Source organism: Perognathus longimembris, chromosome 21, assembly GCF_023159225.1.
Source record: "Perognathus longimembris pacificus isolate PPM17 chromosome 21, ASM2315922v1, whole genome shotgun sequence".
Classification (NCBI taxonomy): Eukaryota; Metazoa; Chordata; class Mammalia; order Rodentia; family Heteromyidae; genus Perognathus; species Perognathus longimembris.
Genome location: NC_063181.1, coordinates 39,800,139 through 39,821,203, shown reverse-complemented (window position 1 = coordinate 39,821,203; position 21,065 = coordinate 39,800,139). Strand labels below are relative to the sequence as shown.

General features: G+C 49.7%; 1 protein-coding gene across 2 annotated transcripts; it reads left to right on the top strand.

Annotated features, from left to right (window-relative positions):
- Positions 1 to 559: 559 nt before the first annotated feature.
- Ubxn8 (UBX domain protein 8) lies at positions 560 to 19,142 on the top strand. Of its 2 annotated transcripts, none has more exons than XM_048330542.1 (8): positions 560 to 686; positions 4,126 to 4,248; positions 5,327 to 5,412; positions 9,150 to 9,272; positions 12,217 to 12,393; positions 13,267 to 13,308; positions 15,477 to 15,551; positions 18,611 to 19,142. In XM_048330542.1, the coding sequence occupies exons 1-8, from the start codon at positions 599 to 601 to the stop codon at positions 18,809 to 18,811; spliced, it is 915 nt and encodes a 304-aa protein (XP_048186499.1). In that variant the 5' UTR covers positions 560 to 598; the 3' UTR covers positions 18,812 to 19,142. The 2 variants fall into 2 exon arrangements, with proteins under 2 accessions (XP_048186499.1, XP_048186501.1); XM_048330544.1 differs by having other exon boundaries at positions 12,217 to 12,354; positions 18,611 to 19,139.
- The last annotated feature ends 1,923 nt before the right edge of the window (positions 19,143 to 21,065 follow it).

Sequence of the window (21,065 nt, the reverse complement as noted above, 5' to 3'; positions counted from 1 at the left end):
GGGAGTGACGGTGGTGTCCTGCAGAATGGAATGCTGAATGGACTGTTCTGTCCTGGGGGGGGGGGGGCTTTCAGACAAGCACAGGAGCTTGGGAGCATAGCTGGTGTTTTGCTGGACCTGGGGCAATAAGGCGGGAATCAAGCCTTCAGCATGGAAACGTGATCCTCAGATCTCAGCCTCCTGCGTAGCTGGGATTACAGGCCCGTGAGCCCCCAGGGCCTGGCTGAGAAATGAGTACTGTTAGGAAATTGAGTCAGGGAATGTTGTTGGGGGTGGGCCCGGGGCAGCCCAGAGGTGAGGGCATGGGAGGGAGGGCGAGAGGGAGGGCAACGAGGTTACCGAAGGAGGGTATCAAGGCTAAGTCATTACCACCAACATCATCGCCGAGTCTCATCTTGGGGTGTGGGGCGCAGGAAGGTGGGCCCAGCTTCGGAGCTGTCTTCTGTCGGTGGAAGGGAGGGAGGGAGGGAGGCAAACAGGTGCCTAGAAAGCTGGGAGTGTCATAAGTGCCACCAGGCCCCCTTCGCCGACTTCCACTTCCGGGAAGGCGCGACCGGAAGGGGCGGGCACTTTGGCCCGCCGCGGGATTCCTGCCGTCATGGCCTCTCGCGGGGTCGTTGGCGTTTTCCTGCTCGCTGCTCTCCCCCTCTTGTGTCTGGAGCTCAGGCGTGGGATCCCGGAGCTCGGTAAGAGGTGACGGCTCCGCCCCGGGGCTCACCGGCGGGAAATGTCCTCCCGTGTGGTGTTTAGAATGCCCCGCTTCCCGCCGCGGCGCCGTGCAGCCTGGGACTACAACTCCCAGGCTGCACCGCGCTCGCGCCGGGGGCCGGCGGAACCCCCCGCCCCCGGGTTCTAGCCGAAGGGCGGGCGGGCCCTTCGCAGTCAGGATGAACTGAGCCACCCAGTCAGGATGAGGCGGGACCCACAGACGAGGCGTGGGAAGTGATGTATCCTGTACCGATGTCCGAAGGGCCAGGCCCTGGGGGTGGAAGCTGCAGGGTCCACCCCCGGAGGGCCCCGCGCAGACGCGCCCCGCCGCCGTGGTAACTGGCCCGCCTGGAGGCGGTGTCCGCCCCCTTATACGTCACATCCGGTCCGCCGCGCCGCCCTCCCCGCCCGGCCGTGGCGGAGGCGTGCCCCGGCCCTGGCCTGGGTCTCCTCCCTCAATGTCGCCTGGTCGGCTGAAGTTAACTGGGAAAGGAAACGAAAGAAAGGAAAGGAGCCAAGCTCCCCTCCCGCCTAGGAAGCGTCCGTTCCCGCGCGCGCTCCCGCCCGCCCTGCGGGCCTGGGCTCCTAGGTCTGGGGAGCAGGCGCGGCCCGGCGCGTGCCGCCCTGGGGCGTGGACTCAGGGGCCGGGCCCGTTAGCTTTTGGAAAGGCTCGATTCCCCAGCCCCGCTGGGGATTTCCTGGTGGTTGATTGAGGATGAGTGTTGTAATGGGGTCCCCCACAGACAAGGGAGGAGACCACAATGTAATGGGGTCCAAGGGGGGGGGGCGGTCCCCCATCCCTGCAAGACTCCACCACTCGGAGATGGTCTCAAGTAAAAAGATGGATTTATAGTGACCTGCCAGGGTCACGGCCCAGACTGGGGAGCTGGGACCGGGAGCCCGGGTTCTAAAGGCAAACACCCACCACATGGTGAAGCCTGCCACACGCTGGTGGCCATTGAGGTTACAACACTTACAGAGCACGCCAGGTCACACGCAGGTACCCAGTGGAGTTACCGTCTGCCTCATAGCAACTGTTTGAACCTATCACTTTAGTTAGACTTGGCGCTTGGACTTGGTCCCTATGACATTGTCATGGACCTCACTTCCCTGGCTGGCTTTGAACTGTGATCTCAGATCTCAACCTCCCCAGTAGCTAGGATGACAGGGACAAGCCACTGGCTCCTGGCTTTTGAGGTGATTCCTCTCCCCCCCCCCCCTTCAAGGCTGGTGCTTGAACCAGGTACATTTTTGCTGATGGAACCTATACCTGGGCTCTTATTTATTTACCAGTCCTGGACTTTGGACTCAGGGCCTGAGCACTGCCCCTGGCTTCTTTTTGCTCAAGCCTGGCACTCTACCACTTGAGCCACAGCGCCACTTCCAGCCTTTTCTATATATGTGGTGCTGAGGAATCGAACCCAGGGCTTCATGCATGCTAGGCAAGGACTCTGTCACTAAGCCACATTCCAGCCCTCTTTATTTTTTATGATTATTTTTAAAATGTTTTTATTTTGTTGAAGTAGTTGCTCTGGGTTCTTTAATGTCAGTAAATATTGAATTGTTGCTCTTTTTAACATATAAATAATTTTATCTGGAATTTGATGGAGTATATCTTTGTGATGAGGTCCACTTAGCGGGCTGAGGCACAGGATTTTATCTCAGTACTGAATAAAAAGAAATAAAGCAATTGTTATTTCATTGGGAATGACTTTTATTTATTTATTTTTTTGCCAGTCCTGGGCCTTGGACTCAGGGCCTGAGCACTGTCCCTGGCTTCTTTTTGCTCAAGGCTAGCACTCTGCCACTTGAGCCACAGCGCCGCTTCTGGCCGTTTTCTGTATATGTGGTGCTGGGGAATCGAACCTAGGGCCTCGTGTATCCGAGGCAGGCACTCTTGCCGCTAGGCTATATCCCCAGCCCCGGGAATGACTTTTAAATAGAACTAAAATTTGACACCACTTGATTTCTAGTTATGTAGATTAGTCTTCCTTTGTCTACTGGAAGAAAAGAATCCAGAACTTAAACATTATTGATAATCAAAATACTTGTAACATAGTTACTGCAATTATCCATATACCTAAGGGGAAAATTGTTGTTATTGTTGGTGTGGGGTTTGTACTCACATCAGAGCTTGTTGGGCTGGCACTCTACCACACAAGCCATACCTCCAGCCCCGCTTTTTGCTGGTTATTTTGAGGTGTATGGAACTTTTCTTTACAGGTTTTATTTATTTATTTATTTATTTATCAGTCCTGGGGCTTGAACCTCGATCCTCTAGATTTCAGCTTCCTAATTAGCTAGGACTTTAGGAATGAGCCACCAGCAACTGGCTGAGAAAATGCTTATTTTACAGTTATTATCTGAAACTGTTTTTGGTAATGACAAACATAATGGATTTTAGTGCCTAAAGCACAATATTTGACAAAAACCTTAAGTTGTATAACTCATGGTTGGAGATTGTTACGGGGTTCAAGGGAGGGAATTCCCCGTCCCTCCAAGAGTCCACCACTCAGAGATAGTCTCAAGCAAAAAGATGGATTTGTTGGGGAAGCAAAAAGCGAACTAACCGGCCAGGGACGCAGCACAGACTGGGAGCTGAAACTGCAACCACGAGCAGTCATCAAGTTGGGTTTGTAAAGGTAAAAGCACAGCACAGATGTAGGAGGTTGATGCAGGGGGTACAGCAAGCAACAAACAAGGTTAGCAAACCATTTACAGAAGCAGAATTTTGGGGTCATCTTGACCTAATTTATTCCCCCCAATATTTCCTACTATGTTTCTGTTGTCAAGATGGAATCAGCTGTACTCCCTACAACAGAGATATAGTTTTGTAGTGTAACACTGTGTGCAACACATCCTATTTTCCACACCTAGCCCTGTAAAAAGAAAGATGCTGTTAATAGGAGTATAGACCATTGTATATAACTTAGCTGTTTCCATGCTTTTTTAATTAGAAAAAAAATTTTTGGTCCAGTTTTGGGTCTTGAACTTGGGCCTGAGCACTGTCCCTGGCTTCTTTTTGCTCAAAGCTAGCACTTTACCACTTGAAACACAGCGCCACTTCCACCTTTTTTTGTGTATGTGGTGCTGAGGAATTGAACCCAGGGCATCATGCATGCTAGACAAACACTACCACGAAGCCACATTCTCAGCCCTCCATGCTTTGTAATTTAAGTAATATATTACTAGTTACGACCAGTAGGCAAAACATTCTCTTTAGTGGGTGCTGGTGGCTCACTACTTAGGAGGCTGTGATCTGAAGATCACAGTTCAAAGCCAGCCCAGGCAGGAAAGGCCTTAGACTCCTACTTTCTTTGGTCAGTTGCGGGGCTTGAACTCAGGACCTACTAAAAAAAGCTTATTTTCTCCCCTTGAGAATCATGTTTTGAACTTAATTTTTTTTTCCTTCCTAAGGAATTAAAGATCTCATTTTGCTGTGTGGCCGGATATTCTTGCTGCTTGCCCTTCTTACTTTAGTTATTTCTGTGACCACCTCAGTGCTTAACTCATTTAAATCATCTAAAGTTTATCTCAGAGGTAAGTTCATTGTTTATGCTACCTTTTCATCTTTTTTTTTTTTTTTTCAGTTGTGGGCCTTGGACTCAGGGCCTGAGCACTGTCCCTGGCTTCTATTTGCTCAAGGCTAGCACTCTGCCACTTGAGCCACAGCGCCACTTCTGGCCGTTTTCTGTATATGTGGTGCTGGGGAATCGAACCCAGGGCTTCATGTATACGAGGCGAGCACTCTAGCCACTAGGCCATATTCCCAGCCCTACCTTTTCATCTTTTATATTCAAATGTCTTGCATTTTAAGGCTCGGTTGACCATTGATTTATGGTGTGTCAATTCAAGAGGAATGGTCACTGCAAATGTAGTCATGACTATTTTGATTGGCCGGTTCTTGCATTTAAAGAAAGAGCAGATTTTTCTGGTAGGTACTTTTTTTCCTCAAGAAATATTTGCTGAGCACTCACTCACCCTGTGCCGCCTCACACACGTGGTGACTGATTCTGTGAGAGCCACACGCCAGGCAGCTGGGACAGCGAGGGGCAGGGGGAGAGGAGAGGGGGTAGGGACGGGGCGGGGGTGGCTTTCTGAGCTAAGACCCCATTGTGGGAAAGGGTCGGGATTGCAGTGTTCCTGCTGTTCCTGGTGGCATCTTCTATGTGCGCTTTCGGAACTGTCATTTCTAAGTTGCTACATTGAGGATTCCCTAACTTTAAATTGTACAGGTGTTTGGCTTTACTGCTGTTTACTTGTGCCAGTCCTGGGGCTTGAACTCTGGGCCTGGGCCCGGTCCCAGAGCTCCCTTTGCTCATGCTAGCACTCTCTCACATGAGCCACAGCACCACTTCAGGCTTTTTCTGTGATTAATTGGAGATGAGAGTCTCATGGATTTCCTGCCCAGGCTGGCTTTGAATCGCGATCCTCAGATCTCAGCCTTCTGGGTAGCTAGGATTACAGGTGTGAACCACAGGTGCCTATAATCTGTTTTTTAAAGGTGTTTGTCTTCCAAAATGTTCAACTCTGCAGACTGTTTTCAGAGAAAATATCCCTAGTCTTTCTGGTGTTTGGTAATTAGAAGCTTTTTTTTTTTTATGTTTTCATGTCTTAGAAGAAGGGAAGGAAGAAGAAGAGAAAGAACTAAGGCAAAGACAAAGACTTGTAAGAAAAAGGCAACAAGAGGCACAAGGCGAAAAGGTAAAGAATATTTTTTAAAAATATAGAGAGATTATGCAAATGTCTACAGCATTTAAAATGGAAAATGTTGCTTTCTTTGTATTAAAATTTTTTTTAAATATTAAGATCAATGACAAAATCAATTCTCTTTTTTCCCCAGTCCTGGGGCTTGAACTCAGGGCCGGAGCACTGTTCCTGAGCCTCTTTGTGCTCAAGGCTAGCACTCTACCACTTGAGCCACAGCGCCACTTCTGGCTTTTCTGTATATGTGGTACAGAAGAATTGAACCCAGAGCTTCTTGCATGCTAGGCAAGCACTCTACCACTAAGCCACATTCCTGGCCCTGACCCTCTTTTTGGACATAAGTTCTCACTGCTACCCAGGCTGGTCTTGAATTTCTGGACTCAGGCTACTTTCTTTTTTTCAGCATTTTTATTCTTTTTTTTTTTTTTTTTTTTTTTTGGCCAGTCCTGGGGCCTTGGACTCAGGGCCTGAGCACTGTCCCTGGCTTCTTCCCGCTCAAGGCTAGCACTCTGCCACTTGAGCCACAGCGCCGCTTCTGGCCGTTTTCTGTATATGTGGTGCTGGGGAATCGAACCTAGGGCCTCATGTATCCGAGGCAGGCACTCTTGCCACTAGGCTATATCCCCAGCCCCAGTACAGTGCATCTTGATCAATGTCACACATCCCCCATTCCTACCCTCAAGTGACCAAGTTTGATTTTTACTCAGTGTACATTGAATATAATGACTGCATTCGCTTACCCTTCCTCCCTTCTTTCACCTGCTCCTGGCTTTTTGATCTTCCATATATTTTGCCATTACTGTTCTGTGTAATCAATACTTTTCCAAATAAGTTCTTGCTGTAGGACGCAGTAACACAAGAAAGCACGCCTTAAGCAAGCCACCCAGGCCTTTCAGTCCTGGAAGGGACCATGTTCTGCCTACTTTGTATCCTAGCTCACTGCCTTTTTTGTCTTTTCAGCTTGTGTAGTTTTTTTTGCACTTTTTAGGCAAGTGCTGTTCCACTGAGCTAGATCCCAATCTCTGTATTCTAGATCTTAGGAAGGTCTGTCTTTTTTTTGGTGGGAGTGGAGTGGTGTTGGAGTTTGAACTCAGAGCTTCACTAGGCAGGTGCTCTACTGCTGAGCCTTGCCTCTAGCTCTTTTATATAGTGGTTATTATATATACATGTAATATATTTTATATACATTTCAATATTATATATGGCATATTATATATAAAAATAATACAGCTATCATTATTATTTTATGCCAATCCTGGGGCTTGAACTGAGGGCCTGAGCACTGTCTCTGAGCTTTTTTGCTCAAGGCTAGCACTCTACCACTTGAGCCATAGTTCCATATCCAGCTTTTTGGTGGGTAATTGGAGATAAGTCTCACAGACTTTCCTGCCTGGGCTAGCTTTGAACTTTGATCCCCAGATCTCACCCTTCTGTATAGTTAGTATTCCAGGCATGAGCCTGGCTTTTTATTGTTAAGGTGTTGTAGAGATGGGTTACCACTTCATAAGTCAGGTAATGAGTACATTTCTTTTTTGGACAATGTCGACCTTCCGTAGCTTTCCTCTAGTTCCCCCCTCCCATCCCCGCCCACAGGTTCCATAGTTCATTTTCCGCATAGTGTATATTGAGTACTAGGATGGTATTTGTTTGTCCCTCCTCCCTCCCTTTCTTTGACCCTCCACCTTAAAAAGCCAAGAAACCCAAAAGCAAAAATAAACAGCACCACCAGCAGCAACAACAAAGCCATGTTCCCATTTCCTGGCATTTGTTTTGGTAAATAGTGTGTGTGTGTGTGTGTGTGTGTGTGTGTGTGTGTGTGTGTGTTAGTGTGTATATGTATATATACATATATATATATTTTTTTTTTGGCCAGTCCTGGGGCTTAGACTGTCCCTGGCTTCTTTTTGCTCAAGGCTAGCACTCTGCCACTTGAGCCACAGCGCCACTTCTGGCCATTTTCTATATATGTGGTGCTGGGGAATCGAACCCAGGGCTTCATGTATAGGAGGTAAGCACTCTACCACTAGGCCACATTCCCAGCCCCAGCAGTATTTCCTTTTGAATTGGTCTTTACTGGGATTTCGGACACAGGATGAGAAAGGTGACCTTGGGGCCTGTCCTCCCCAGGTAATAATGTCCATTCCGGTCCCGGGATGCTCCCTCCAGCCTGTTCTTTTCCTTGGTCCTGCTTTGGCCGCCGCCGACCGGCTCCTCCTGGGGGGACAGTTTCCCCTTCCTGGGGGCCGGGCCGCTGCTCAGCCCCCCTCCTCGGAGCAGCCAGGGCCCCGGTTCCTCCACCCATCCGCCCGAGGAGCCCGCGGGGGCCTTGGCTGCTCTGGGGTCTTTCCCGTGCCTCCTCCTCCAGGGCCCCCGCTCCCGCCCGCCTCTCAGCGGCCGCTGCCTGCCTGGCATCCAGATGCTTCCCCGGACTCTCCAGCCTCACGGAGGACAGTCGCCCCTCGGCCTGCCCCCCGAGCTTCTCCTCCAGCCCTCCCGCCCGAGGCACCGCTGGGTTGGTTTGCCTTTGCTCTCGGCAGCCGCCCCCCGGCCTGTGAAATGAGTCCCCTGGGCTTCAGGGCCCTGGAGCCTCCGTCCCTTTGCTGGGCCCTGGACTGGTGAATAGCATTTTAAATGTCCACAGGAGTTAGGCCTTGGTGTGGGTAGCCTCCTCCATTTACGGCCTTGTTTGAGCTGATGTACCCGTTCACTCCTCCCTGGGCTTGGGCTTGATGGAGATGGAGTTGATCGAGATGGAGGTGTGCGGTCTCTTCCGCCTAAACCAGCCCGGAACCGCGATTCTCCCAACCTCAGCCCGGCACACCGTTGAGTGACAAGCATGCCACCGTGCTCAGCTGTGGACTGAGACGGGGTCTCACGGACTCTCTTTTGCCCAGGCTGGCCTGGCGCTGCAGTCCTCCCGATTTCATCCTCCCAAGGAGCTAGGATTACAAGCGTGAGCCACTGCTGCCGGCCTTGCCTAGAATGTTTTTTTTTTTTTTTGGCCAGTCCTGGGCCTTGGACTCAGGGCCTGAGCACTGTCCCTGGCTTCTTCCCGCTCAAGGCTAGCACTCTGCCACTTCCTAGAATGTTTTTGTTGCAACTAAAGATTACAGAGAGGGGTTGGAGACATGGCTCAGCTGGTAGAGCGCGCTAGCCAATGAGTGGAAGTGGCAGGTACCAAGTTTGAGTCCTGGTAGCAGACCTAAAATATATGTGTGTGTGCACGTGTGCGCATGTGTGTACACAAGAACATAGACATGAGTAAGTATATCTGCACATCGCTACGGATAGACTTATAGAGCCATAAGTAAAGAACACTTGTCTTTATTTGCATTCTATACAAATGCAAATGTTTAGAAAGATACAGAAATGAAGGATGCTCTGTTTTATTTATTTTTTTTTGCCAGTCCTGAGGCTTGAACTCAGGGGCCTGGGTGCTGTCCCTGAGCTCTTCAGCTCAAACCTTGCGCTCTACCTCTTGAGCCACAGCACCACTTCCGGCTTTTTCTGTGTGTGTGATACTGAGGAATCGAACCCAGGGCTTCGTGCATGCTAGCTAGGCAAGCGCTCTGCCACTAAGCCGCATCCTCAGCTCCAGGACGCTCTTTTTTGACAGAATGTAACCTGTGAGAACAGTTTCTAATCAGGTTCTTATTTATAAACAATTTGTAGACAATGTGCATTTTTAGGAACATTAATGTATGATAACAGCACTTTTTTTTTTTCTTGAACAGGCCACCAGATACATAGAGAATGTTTTAAAACCTCAGCAAGAAATGAAATTGAAAAAAATGGAAGAACGCTTTTATCAAATCACGGGTGAAACCTGGAAGCTAACCAGTGGTCACAAACTTGGGGTTAGAAAATACTGTCCTTTTATATTTTGAATCCTATTTATGTTTCATATGCACACATACACCAAGTTTTATAAAATTCAAGCAGTGAGACTAGTCTTTGCTGTAGCAGTCTTTTTTTGTGTGTAATCAAGGCTTGAACTCAGAACCCTCCGCTCTAGGCTTTTTTGTTTCTGGCTGGTGATATGGCGCTGAGCCAGTCTTCCCGCCCCAGTCTTGAGGACTTGGCTCCCTGGGCTGGCTCTGAACGGAGGTGCTCGGGTCTCAGCCTCCTGCGTGGCTGGGATTGCTGGTGTGAGCTGCTGCTACCACCACACTAGGAGTGTTCATTGTACTCGGCGTATTGTGTTTTTTTTTTTTTTTTGCCAGTCCTGGGCCTTGGACTCAGGGCCTGAGCACTGTCCCTGGCTTCTTCCCGCTCAAGGCTAGCACTCTGCCACTTGAGCCACAGCGCCGCTTCTGGCCGTTTTCTGTATATGTGGTGCTGGGGAATCGAACCTAGGGCCTCGTGTATCCGAGGCAGGCACTCTTGCCACTAGGCTATATCCCCAGCCCCTCGGCGTATTGTGTTTGTAAAGTTTTTAACTCTTGATTTCTAAAGAGCATGTATCTTAGATGGGAAAGCTTTACCGTAGAGCTATCCCTCAGAGAGCTGCTGAGTGAATCACTGTTTGGGGGAAGTTTTTACTTTCCCGCAAGTAAGATCTACAATTCACGTTATGTTCATGGTGTTTGTCTGTTTTTTGTTTTTGCTGGGGTTGGGGCTTGAACTCTGGGGGCCTGGGCGCCAGCTCCTTTAGCTCAAGTCTAGCATGCCACCATTTGAGCCACAGCGCCACCTCCAGCTTTTCTTTCTCTGTGATTAATTGGGAACAGTCTCATGGGCTCTGCTGCCCGGGCTGGCTTCCAGCTGCCATCCTCAGATCTCAGCCTCCTGAGTCGCTAGGATTATCTTGATGAGCCACCAGCGCCCCGGCTTGTCTCCGTTTTTGTCGGCGGGGATTTTTTTTTTCTCTTCAGCCTTGATTACAAATTTTGTTATTTGCTAATGGAAGTTTACACTTTTAAGTGTTCTTACAGAGTAAAAGCATATCCATAAAGACTATTTGGTGTCTGTACTGCAGCTTGAACTCATGGCCTTGCATTCTCATTTGGACTTTTCGCTCAAGGCTGGCATTCTACCACTTGAGCCATGCCTCTGTTTCTGGGGTTGGTTTGTTGTTGTTTCTATTAGAGATAAGAGTTTCTTGGGTTTTTCTGCGCAGGCTGGTTTGGAACCAGCCTGGTGGTGGCTTATCGTCACATCGCATCCCGTAGGATTACAGGTATGAGCCACCAGCGTCGGCCAAGACACTAGGTCTTAAAGTAGCTGGTTACAGATTTTCTGTAATGGTCATTTATATTCCAAAGACGCTCGGTTGTTTTGTTTTTTGCTTCCTTTTTATACTGTACATTTTGTCACCTTGAAAAGAAAATGATCCAACAAAGGGTACTATGGGATGCTTAAGAGTCTTCTTTTCATAATGGCAAATAATGTCAAAATAATCAAGGGTAGGTAATAAAAGTAAAAGATGGCAGTATAAAGTATATGCTGCCTGGGCCGAAGTAATCTTGTTCCAGCCCCCCATAACTGGGATCCATCATACTTTCCTTTTTTGAGACAAGGTCTCATTATGTAGCTCAAGTTGGTCTTGAACTCCCCTTAATTTCCATTCCTCATGTTCCTTCTACTGTTCTATTTTTACCTTCATTTTTGTTGGTCATAGGGCTTTAACTCAAGGCCTGGGAGCTGTCCTTGAGCCTTTTCACTTAAGGCTAGTGCTCTACCACTTTGAGCCAAAGTGCAGCTTCTGGTTTTCTGGTGGTTAATTGGAGATAAGAGTCACAGACATTCCTGCCTGGGCTGAATTGGGACTGTGATTGATCCTCAGATCTCAGCCTCCTGCGTAGCTAGGATGACATGCGAGAGCCACTGGCACTGAACAAAGGAAGGGGGCTAGGTGCCAGTGGCTCTCGCCTGTCATCCTAGCTACGCAGGAGGCTGAGATCTGAGGATTGCAGTTTAAAGTCAGCCTGGGTAGCAAAGTCTGTGAGGCTTTGGTTTTTTTATTGTTGTTGGTTTGTTTGTTTGTTTGTTTTTGCCAGTCCTGGGGCTTGGACTCAGGGCCTGGGCATTGTCCCTGGCTTCCTTTTGCTCAAGGCTAGCACTCTGCCACTTGAGCCACAGCGCCACCTCTGGCTTTTTCTGTATATGTGGTGCTGGGGACTTGAACCCAGGGTTTCATGTATACGAGGCGAGCGCTCTACCACTAGGCCATATTCCCAGCCCCCCATTAAGCACTGTGTTTTTTGTTTTTGTTTTAATTTCATTTCAAAATTTTTATTGTCAAGGTGATATACAGAAAATTACAGTTACATACATAAGATAGTGAGTACATATTTTTTTTTTTTTTTTTTTTTTGCCAGTCCTGGGCCTTGGACTCAGGGCCTGAGCACTGTCCCTGGCTTCTTCCCGCTCAAGGCTAGCACTCTGCCACTTGAGCCACAGCGCCGCTTCTGGCCGTTTTCTGTATATGTGGTGCTGGGGAATCGAACCTAGGGCCTCGTGTATCCGAGGCAGGCACTCTTGCCACTAGGCTGTATCCCCAACCCCAATGAGTATGTTTCTTGTCAAACTTTTTATCCTCTCCCTCATTTTTCTCCCACCTCCCCTCCTCCTCCCCAGTCCCCCCCCTCCCCCAGTAGTACAGTTGGTTTACAACATATTGTCTTGTAAGTATTGCTGATGAATTGGTTCACCTTTAACTCTTTGTCTAATTTTGTTGGTCCTAGGGCTTGAACTCATGGCCTGGATAAGCACTGTGTTTTGATAATGGTTTAACCATTGTGAAGAGAATAAAGTTGACAGAAAGTGTGTCTTCAGAACTTTCCTCTTGTTTTTGAGCAGGGTGATGAAGATCTGGTGTTAGGAAATGCGAGTCACACATCTTCCGAAACCTCAAACAGAGAAGCTGCGAAGAGAAGGAACTTGGCTAAGCTCGCCACTGCAGTCTCGCCGCCGGCTGAGAGGCCCTGGCCGATGCCGGCCCGTGGCTCCCCTCCCCGTGGGCACGCCGGGACCGAGGTGACCGCCGGCCTCACTGAGAGGGCAGCTTCGTTACAGTCTGCTGGGCCTACTTAATGTTAACATTCTGAACCAGGTTTAGAGGAAAGCTATACATTATAATAAGCTTAGAAGATATGGAAAAATGATAAATAACATCTCCTAAGGAGAATATTCCTGTTAGGTAACTTAAGACATCATGGCTTGTTTTGTGAGTGGCTAAGAACTGCTGTGGGTTCATTATCTCTAATCTGAAACTCTTGGGACCAGAGTATTTGAGATTTTGGAATATTTGTGTATCCATAAAGAGATAACCTTGGTGTAGGCCCCAATGGCAAGCAGAAATCCGCGTCTCCTCCCATCCCCCACCCCAGGGGGCTTGAACTCTGGGCCTGGGCTCTTCAGCTCAAGGCTAGTGCTCAACCACTTGAGCCACGGCACCACTTCCAGTTTTCTGGGGGTTAAGTAGAGATAAGAATCTCACAGGCTTTCCTGCCTGGGCTGGCTTTGGACCATGATTTCAGCCTCCTGAGAAGCTAGGATTGCAGGCGTAAACCTTTATATGTGTATAGATTGGTAGCTGTCGTCTCGGATACTATTGTTATAATTTATTGTTAGCACAGAGTTGCTTATTAATGTGCCCTCATTTACTTACCTATTCTCAGTACTGAGGATTGAACCCCGGGACCTGTGCAAGCCAGGCAGGATGTTTACCACGGAGCTACCCCCGTGTTGACTGCTCATTTTTATCACAACCTTTTTACAGGTGTATACTGAAAGTAAAAATTTTATTAAGCTTAGCTACATCCCAACTATATTGAAAGGGATTCTTTTCACTGCAGTTACTATGCCTTTAAAAAATTTACATTTCTCTCACTACTCATATTTCCTTAGGTTCTTAATTTGCCTGAAGAACCCGATGAAACAGATGAAGAAGTAAGCTTATTTTTTTTCTTTAAAAATGAAATGTATTGGGGCTGGGGATATAGCCTAGTGGCAAGAGTGCCTGCCTCGGATACATGAGGCCCTAGGTTCGATTCCCCAGCACCACATATACAGAAAACGGCCAGAAGCGGCGCTGTGGCTCAAGTGGCAGAGTGCTAGCCTTGAGCGGGAAGAAGCCAGGGACAGTGCTCAGGCCCTGAGTCCAAGGCCCAGGACTGGCCAAAAAAAAAAAAAAAAAAAAAAAAAAAAAGAAATGTATTCCCTGTTTTAATATCAAATAGGCATGTCTTACCTGACCGTGGTCTTGGAGAGAAAAGGTAGCCTGAGTTTGGAAGCCTGCTGTCTGCTGGGTTGCGGGTTAGAGCCACCCACTGCCTACGCAGGGAGAGAGGCACATACAGGCTTTTCTGGAACTTCAGGTTGCAAACACACTATTTCCTAGAACAATCAACACAAACAGACGGCTCCAGCATGGAGGTCTCCCCCTAAAGAGGCGGAGGTCTGCAGCTGCTAGCTGCTGTTCTGGTGGGCTGCTCTTCCTAGTGCTTTTCGTTTGACTGCTCGACCTGGGGCTTGAACTCAGGGCCTCGGTGCCGCCCTTGAGCTGTTGTGCTCAAAGCTAGCCATCTACACCTTGAGCCACAGTACTCCTTGCAGCTTTTTTTTTTTTTTTTTTGCCAGTCCTGGGCCTTGGACTCAGGGCCTGAGCACTGTCCCTGGCTTCTTCCCGCTCAAGGCTAGCACTCTGCCACTTGAGCCACAGCGCCGCTTCTGGCCGTTTTCTGTATATGTGGTGCTGCAAATCGAACCTAGGGCCTCGTGTATCCGAGGCAGGCACTCTTGCCACTAGGCTATATCCCCAGCCCGCCTTGCAGCTTTTTGATGACTGGAGGTAAGTCTCATGCTTCCCTGCCCCGGCTGGAAGCTTCCAGCTGCAGTCGTCAGCTCTGAGTCTCTCGGATAGCTAGGATTGCAGGCGTGAGCTCCCGGCGCCCGGCTTGGAGCTTTCTTGTCCTCCATGCTGCCTTACTGCCCTTGCCAGCTTCGCCTCAATCCCTGAAGTCACTCGGACAGGGTGTCCAGAAAGAACCCAGGGCCCAAGTGCTGTTCTGTAGCCTTTTCTGCTCAAGGCTGGTGTTCTACCACTTGAGCCACACTCCATTTCCAGCTTTTTGGTGGTTTCCTGGACATAGGAGTCTCATGGACTTTCTTGCCCGGGCTGGCTTCAAATGGCAATCTTCGCATCACAGCCTCCTGACTAGGATTACGGATGTGAACCGCTGGCACCTGCCACTTCCCATTTTTTTTTTTTGGCCAGTCCTGGGCCTTGAACTCAGGGCCTGAGCACTGTCCTTGGCTTCTTTTTGCTCAAGGCTAGCACTCTACCACTTGAGCCACAGCGCCACTTCCGGCTTTTTTTGTGTATGTGGTGCTGAGGAATCGAACCCAGGGCTTCATGCATGCTAGGCGAGCACTCTACCACCAGGCCACATCCCAGACCACTTTCCACTTTTTGAAGTTTAGAAACTGTTCTACTCCATGGAGACATCTCCTCTTTTTTCATCCCCGAATAATTTCAGCAGATTTCACTGTTCGGTTTTCCTGGCTGCTTTTAATGTATGACAGTTATAAATTTTTTACTTATTTATTTTTGGTAGTACTGGGGTTTGAACTTGTACTTGCTAGGCAGGTAGTCTCAGATGTGAATCTGCAGTCCAATTCCTTAGTTCTATTATAGCACTTTATTTACTTAGCTAGTTGTGGGGCTTGGACTCAGGGCCTGAGCACTGTCCCTGGCTCCTTTTTGCTCAAGGCTAGCACTCTGCCACTTGAGCCACAGCGCCACTTCTGGCTTTTTCTATATATGTGGTGCTGAGGAACTGAACCCAAGGCTTCATGTATGCGAGGCGAGCACTTTACCACTAGGCCATATTCCCAGCCCCTATTATAGCACATTAGTAGAGATGTGAACAGGGCACTCTAAGCCTCCCACACAGCAGGCAGGTGCCACTGCACCCAGCTCTGGGTTGAGATGGGCTCTTCCTTTCTTCGTGGGCTAGCCTCAGACTGGGAGCCTCCCATCTTCCATCTCCTGAGTCGCTAGGATGACAAGTGTTGGCTACTGGCACCTGGCTTACGTGAACATTCTTACTCCTCAGGTAATAACCATTGCTGTCCGACGTCCAAGTGGGAGCGTCTTGAGGAGAAGGTTCTTGAAGTCTTGGAGTTCGCAGGTAGGTGAGGAGGTCTATGGGAGAGGTATCGTTACAGACACTGTAGGTGGTTTTTTTGCCGTGGATGAGAAGGCGTATTGGACAGCCTCCCTGTTTTTTTGGAGCTGAGGATGGGCTCCAGGGCTTGCACTTGCTAGGTAAGCACTAGACTACTGAGCTCTCGCTCGTTGATCCACTGCCATTTGAGACACAGAGCCACTTCTGGCGTTTTCTGAGAAGTTGATCGGAGATAAGAGTCTCACAGACTTTCCTGCCCTAGGCTGGCTTTGAACCACAAGCCTCAGATCTCAGACTCCCGTGTAGCTATGATTCCAGGTGTGAGCTACCGGCACCCAGCTTCAGAGCAGTTTTTAGGGCTTATTTCCTTGGGCCTTACTGGGAGATCTTTTTTTATTTGTAAACAAAATAATGGTTAGAAATAACGTGGAAATTGCCTCGTATACAGGAAGCCCTGGGTTCGATTCCCCAGCACCACATACACAGAAAAGGCCGGAAGTGGCGCTGTGGCTCAAGTGGCAGAGTGCTAGCCTTGAGCAAAAAGAAGCCAGGGACAGTGCTCAGGCCCTGAGCTCAAGCCCCAGGACTGGCAAAATAAATAAATATATAAATAACTTGGAAAACAGAAAAGTAGGGAAAAAAGTGTGATGCCAAAAGCCAATTACAGATAGTTTTCTTATTTTCATTTCTAAATACATTTAAACATAATTATATATGAGTTACAAGTACTTGTAGGAGCCAGGCTCAAACCTGTACTCCTGGGTAGTTGGGAGGAGATTTGGGGGGCTATGGTTTGAGGCCAGACCAGGCAAAAAAGTTCACAAGACTATTGTAGTCAATGACTAGGTGCCCGAGCTGTGGGAGAAATACTGTGGCTTGGGGCAGGGGCGCACCCTTCCAATCCTAGTGCCCAGGGGAAGCCAGAGCAGCCAGGCCAGCCTGGCACAAAATGAGACCCTGCACACACACAGACAACTTGTCTTTTAAGAGCTGGGCCTGGTGGCACGTATGACACTCCCAGCACTGGACAGGCTGACACAGGGAGATGAGAAGTTTGAAGTTAGTCTGGGCCTCACAGGAAGGCCTGTGTCAATCAAATAAGAAAAAGCAGGCAGGCAGGCAGGCCCCAGTGGCTCACGCCTGGGATCCAAGGTACTCAGGAGGCTGAGATCTGAGGACGAGGTTCTAAGTCAACCCAGGCTGGCAGATCTGAGAGACTGAGCAAAAAGGTAGAGGCATGGCCCACTGTATGAGTGGACCAAGCCTGAGATCTTGAGGCCCTGAGTCTAAGCCCCCAGTGCATGAGAGAGACAGCTAGGCAGACACAGAGAGGAAGAGAGAGGGAGATGAGCGCAGGAAAGATGCTTTGAACCCCCCTCCCATTTAGGAGAATTCATTCTATGGAAACAAGACTGGGTTGGTTGCAGACCTTTCCGGTTTCTGGCCTAGCTGGGATGTCTCTCTCAGTGGAGCTGACACTCAGCCCGTGCGAGGCCCTGAGCTCACGTCCAAGCACAGCCAAAACAAATCGCAAAATTCAAAACAAAACTTAGGACAGATAAACGCTTATCACCTAAAATATGAGTCGTTCTTGGATGGTGACTAGTAGGTGAAATCAGGGGTTTCTTGTACTTGAACCCCTATGACATTCCTCTGGAATATTCTGTCGTATACTTTGCTTTTGTGGTGGTATTGGGGTTTGAACTCGGGGCTTTACACTTTGCTTACTAGGCTGCTGCTCTACCACTTGAGCCGTATCTCCAGCCCTACTTTTCTCTGGTTATTCTGATAGTGGAACCTTTGTTCTTTTTTTTCCAAAGCTGGCCTTTTCTTCCTTTTCTTTTTTTGGGGGGAGGGGGGCCAGTAGTACTGGGGCTTGAACTTTGGGTCTTGTGCTCTCGCTCTGCGTTTTCCCTCCCTGGCTGGCACTGTTCACTTGTTCACCTGAGCCACACCTCCACTTCCCGATTCTTGCTTGCCAATGGGAGGTGAGGGCTTACAGGACTTCTCTGACCTCAGTCCTCAGGTCTCAGCCTTTGAGTAGCTAGGATTGTACATGTGAGCCCGTGGTGCCCTGGTCCAGGCTGGCCTTGACCTGAGATCCTGCCCGAGGGCTCCGAGTAGCTTTCATTTCCTTGTGCTCTTGAGGCAGGTCCCGCACTGCGGGGCTACGCCCGGGCCCGCGCGCTTATTGTGTTTGGAAAGCATCTCAAGCTGGCTCTTGCTTTGTTGTTTGTTTCGCAGCGGGGCTGAGATGATGCGTTTGGCATGCGTCACTGACACCCCTTGCACCTTTTTCCCCCCAGTAGGAAGTGGAAAAGTTGATGGTCACAGGAGTGGACAGGCTTGCTGTGTGCTGGTCCTGAGTTTCTAGCATTCTGCCCCAGGCCGTTGGGGCTACACGTTCTCACTGCTATGCTTGACTTCTCTGCGTTGCTATCTTGATGCTGGGGCTCGAACCCAGAGCCTTGCAGATATGACAGTCTCTCTATCAGAAAATGTCATAAAACTATAGGACTGGTTCATGGAAAGCCAGGCTGTTCTGAGGGGATCTTGGGTATGGGCATGCGTCTTAGGACAGTTTGTAAATGGTTTTATTTTGGGGGGGTGGTCCTTGGGGGGCTCACACTCAGTTTTGTACTTGCTCAATAGGCTGTCTACCGCGAAGCCATGCTGCCAGCCCTCCTGAGTGACGTTAGCTAGCGTGTTGCATTGTTTCAGACTTTGATCTAAATAACTTTTTCCCAAATTGCTACCCTTTGACTCTCAATCTACGTACTGAATACTTTCTCCCCTCCCTGTGCGTGGAGGAGGCTCTCGCAGGGATGGAACGCTTCTGCTGTCAGATACAAACGACCCCGACACTGTCTCTGGAGTAAAAGGAGCTAGTGACATTGCTATTCTCCTTTAAACTCTAGAAAGTTCGGAAGGCGTGGGAGTCATTTTCCATTGATTCTTGGGACATGGTTTCACGGGGACACAACTGTAAGGTGTCACGGTCAGTGATGTCGAGGAGCGTGCGTGTGTACGGCATTTACAGGCGGCAGCTTCTTCCCTTCTAGGTCCTGTTTGATTGGATGAGGACAGTTGGCTTCCACCCGTCTGTCTACAGCCTCTCCACGGCCTTCCCCCGGAAGCCGCTGCCGGTGGAGGCGGGCGGCTCGCTGGCCGACCTGGGATTGACCGGGGACACTGTGCTCATCGTGGAGGAGAAGGAGCCGAGCTGCCAGGAAAGAAAGGACAAAGACTGCAGCTCCGCCTGACGTCCGCTGCGCTCCGCCCTGGCGTGCACACGCCAGCCGTGCCACCCTGTGCCCGCGCTCGAGCCAGCGCCCACTTGAGTGTTGCCCTCCATGGGAAAACAGCCACTTCAGAACCGGAAGACGATTGCTTTCTGCATGTGATTTGTAGCCGGTGCCATCTTTAGTGGACCACACGATGTTACACATGCACACGGTGAGGTTTTCGTTAACTTTATACTCTCGTCAGCTGACGTCTTCCCTCACGATGTTGTCAGGGCCAGGAAGGGTGGCGCGTGCCTCTGAGCCCAGCACTCCCGGGCTACACCGCAGCGTCCTCTACCCAGCCAGAAAATAAACAAAACCCCAAAGCCCTGAAGTCCCTAAGATTCTGATTTCTGCCTCTTCATTCTGTCTTACCACCCAGTACTTCACAATTCACTTAAACCCTTCAGATCTTCTAACTAGGAATGTTATTTTGTTGTTTTTCTAGGTTTTATTTCAAAGCTTTTTTTTCTTTTTTTTTTTTGCCAGTCCTGGGGCTTGAACTCAGGGCCTGAGCACTGTCCCTGGCTTCTTTTTGCTCAAGGCTAGCACTCTGCCACTTGAGCCACAGCGCCACTTCCGGCGTTTTCTTTATCTGTGGTGCTGAGGAATCGAACCCAGGGTTTCATGCATGTTAGGCAAGCACTCGACCACTAGGCCATATTCCCAGCCCTATTTCAAAGCCTTTTAAGGTTTCAGTTGTTTTTGATTGATGTATGTATGTGTGTGTGTGTGTGTGTGTGTGTGTGTGTGTGTGTGTGTGTGTATGTACATATATATTACTATTAGTGGATATCTGCAGTTTATGTAGTTGGGTCTTGTATTAAGTTGTAATATTCTTTCTAAAATGTTTATCATCAGAGTAATGTACAGAGGGGTTACAGCTTCATAAGGCAGTGAGTACGTTTCTTATCAAGCTTGTCACCTCAGTTGTAATACTCCTTAAAGCTTTTTATTATTACTATAAAGGTGATGTTCAAGAGAGGCTACTTCAGGTAAAGAGTACACTTCTGTCTTGGTCGTGGGGCTTGAACTCTGGGCCTGGGCACTGTCTGTGAGCTCTTCAGCTCAAGGCTAGTGCTCTACCACTTGAGCCACAGCTCTACCTCTGGTTTTCTGTTGGTTAATTGGAGATAAGAGTCTCATGGACTTTCCTGTCCAGGCTGGCTTTGAACCGAGGTCCTCAGATCTCAGCCTCCTAAGTAGCTAGGATTACAGGTGTGAGCCACAGGCACCTGGCTTAAGTTGTAATATTCTTAATACTGCAGGTGACACAATATTTTTACTTTATTATTTACGTTTTGTTTTTTCAAGCAGTATAGGGGATGAAACCCAGCACCTAGTGTATGCTTGCCTCCGGGCTGTTACCTTTCCCCTCCCGCCCCTGCGTGGGAGCAATACTTTCAAAGGAAAGGGGTTGGAGGCTATGCCAGCCAAGTGCGCCTGAGGCTCTGCAACTTGATCGCTAGTGCCGTAAAAACAGACACAATCACGAAGGGACTCAGAAGGCGTTGAAATATGCCTAGGCGCGAGGGCTCGTGGTTGCAGGCTAGCCGTGGAAGGGTCCCCACCAGTGAACTGGATGTGGGTGAAGCCGGAGGTTGACGGCTTGTGCCTGCAGGCCTCCCCCCGCCGGAGGCCGAGCGCTGGGGCGCATGCCCGGATGCGATGAGCTCAGCTGAAGGAAGGCAAGGGGGCCGCGGGCGGAGCTCGGCGCGCGTGTGCAAGGCCGCAGGAAGAATCCCCAGTACTGGATAGGAGGGGCAGGCAAAGGGCAAGGGTGTCTCTCGCCTCTTTGGAGGAGTGCTGGGCTGAGCTCTTACCACCGAGCTGCATCTCTAGCCGCCTGTCAGGTGGCCCAGGGCGAGAAGTAGCATGGCTCTGGACGCAAAGAGCCCGTCCGGGCGTGCTTAGGAAAGCATGGCTTCAGGCCAGGGCAGGGCAGAGGTGTTGTTGAAGACCCGAGGAGAGGTGACGGGCTGGGGATCCCGAGGAGAGGTGTCGGGCTGGGGATCCCCTGAGGAGGGGTGACGGGCTGGGGATCCTGAGGAGGGGTGACGGGCTGGGGATCCCGAGGAGAGGTGTCGGGCTGGGGATCCCCTGAGGAGGGGTGACGGGCTGGGGATCCCCTGAGGAGGGGTGACAGGCTGGGGATGCCCTGAGGAGGGGTGACGGGCTGGGGATCCCCTGAGGAGGGGTGACGGGCTGGGGATCCCCTGAGGAGGGGTGACGG

Coding starts and splice junctions, on each gene's coding strand:
- Ubxn8 (XM_048330542.1), top strand. CDS start 599: ATGGCCTCTCGCGGGGTCGTTGGCGTTTTCCTGCTCGCTGCTCTCCCC. Junction 12,394..13,266: donor GTGGGCACGCCGGGACCGAG/GTGACCGCCGGC, acceptor ATATTTCCTTAG/GTTCTTAATTTGCCTGAAGA. Junction 15,552..18,610: donor TGAAGTCTTGGAGTTCGCAG/GTAGGTGAGGAG, acceptor CTTCCCTTCTAG/GTCCTGTTTGATTGGATGAG.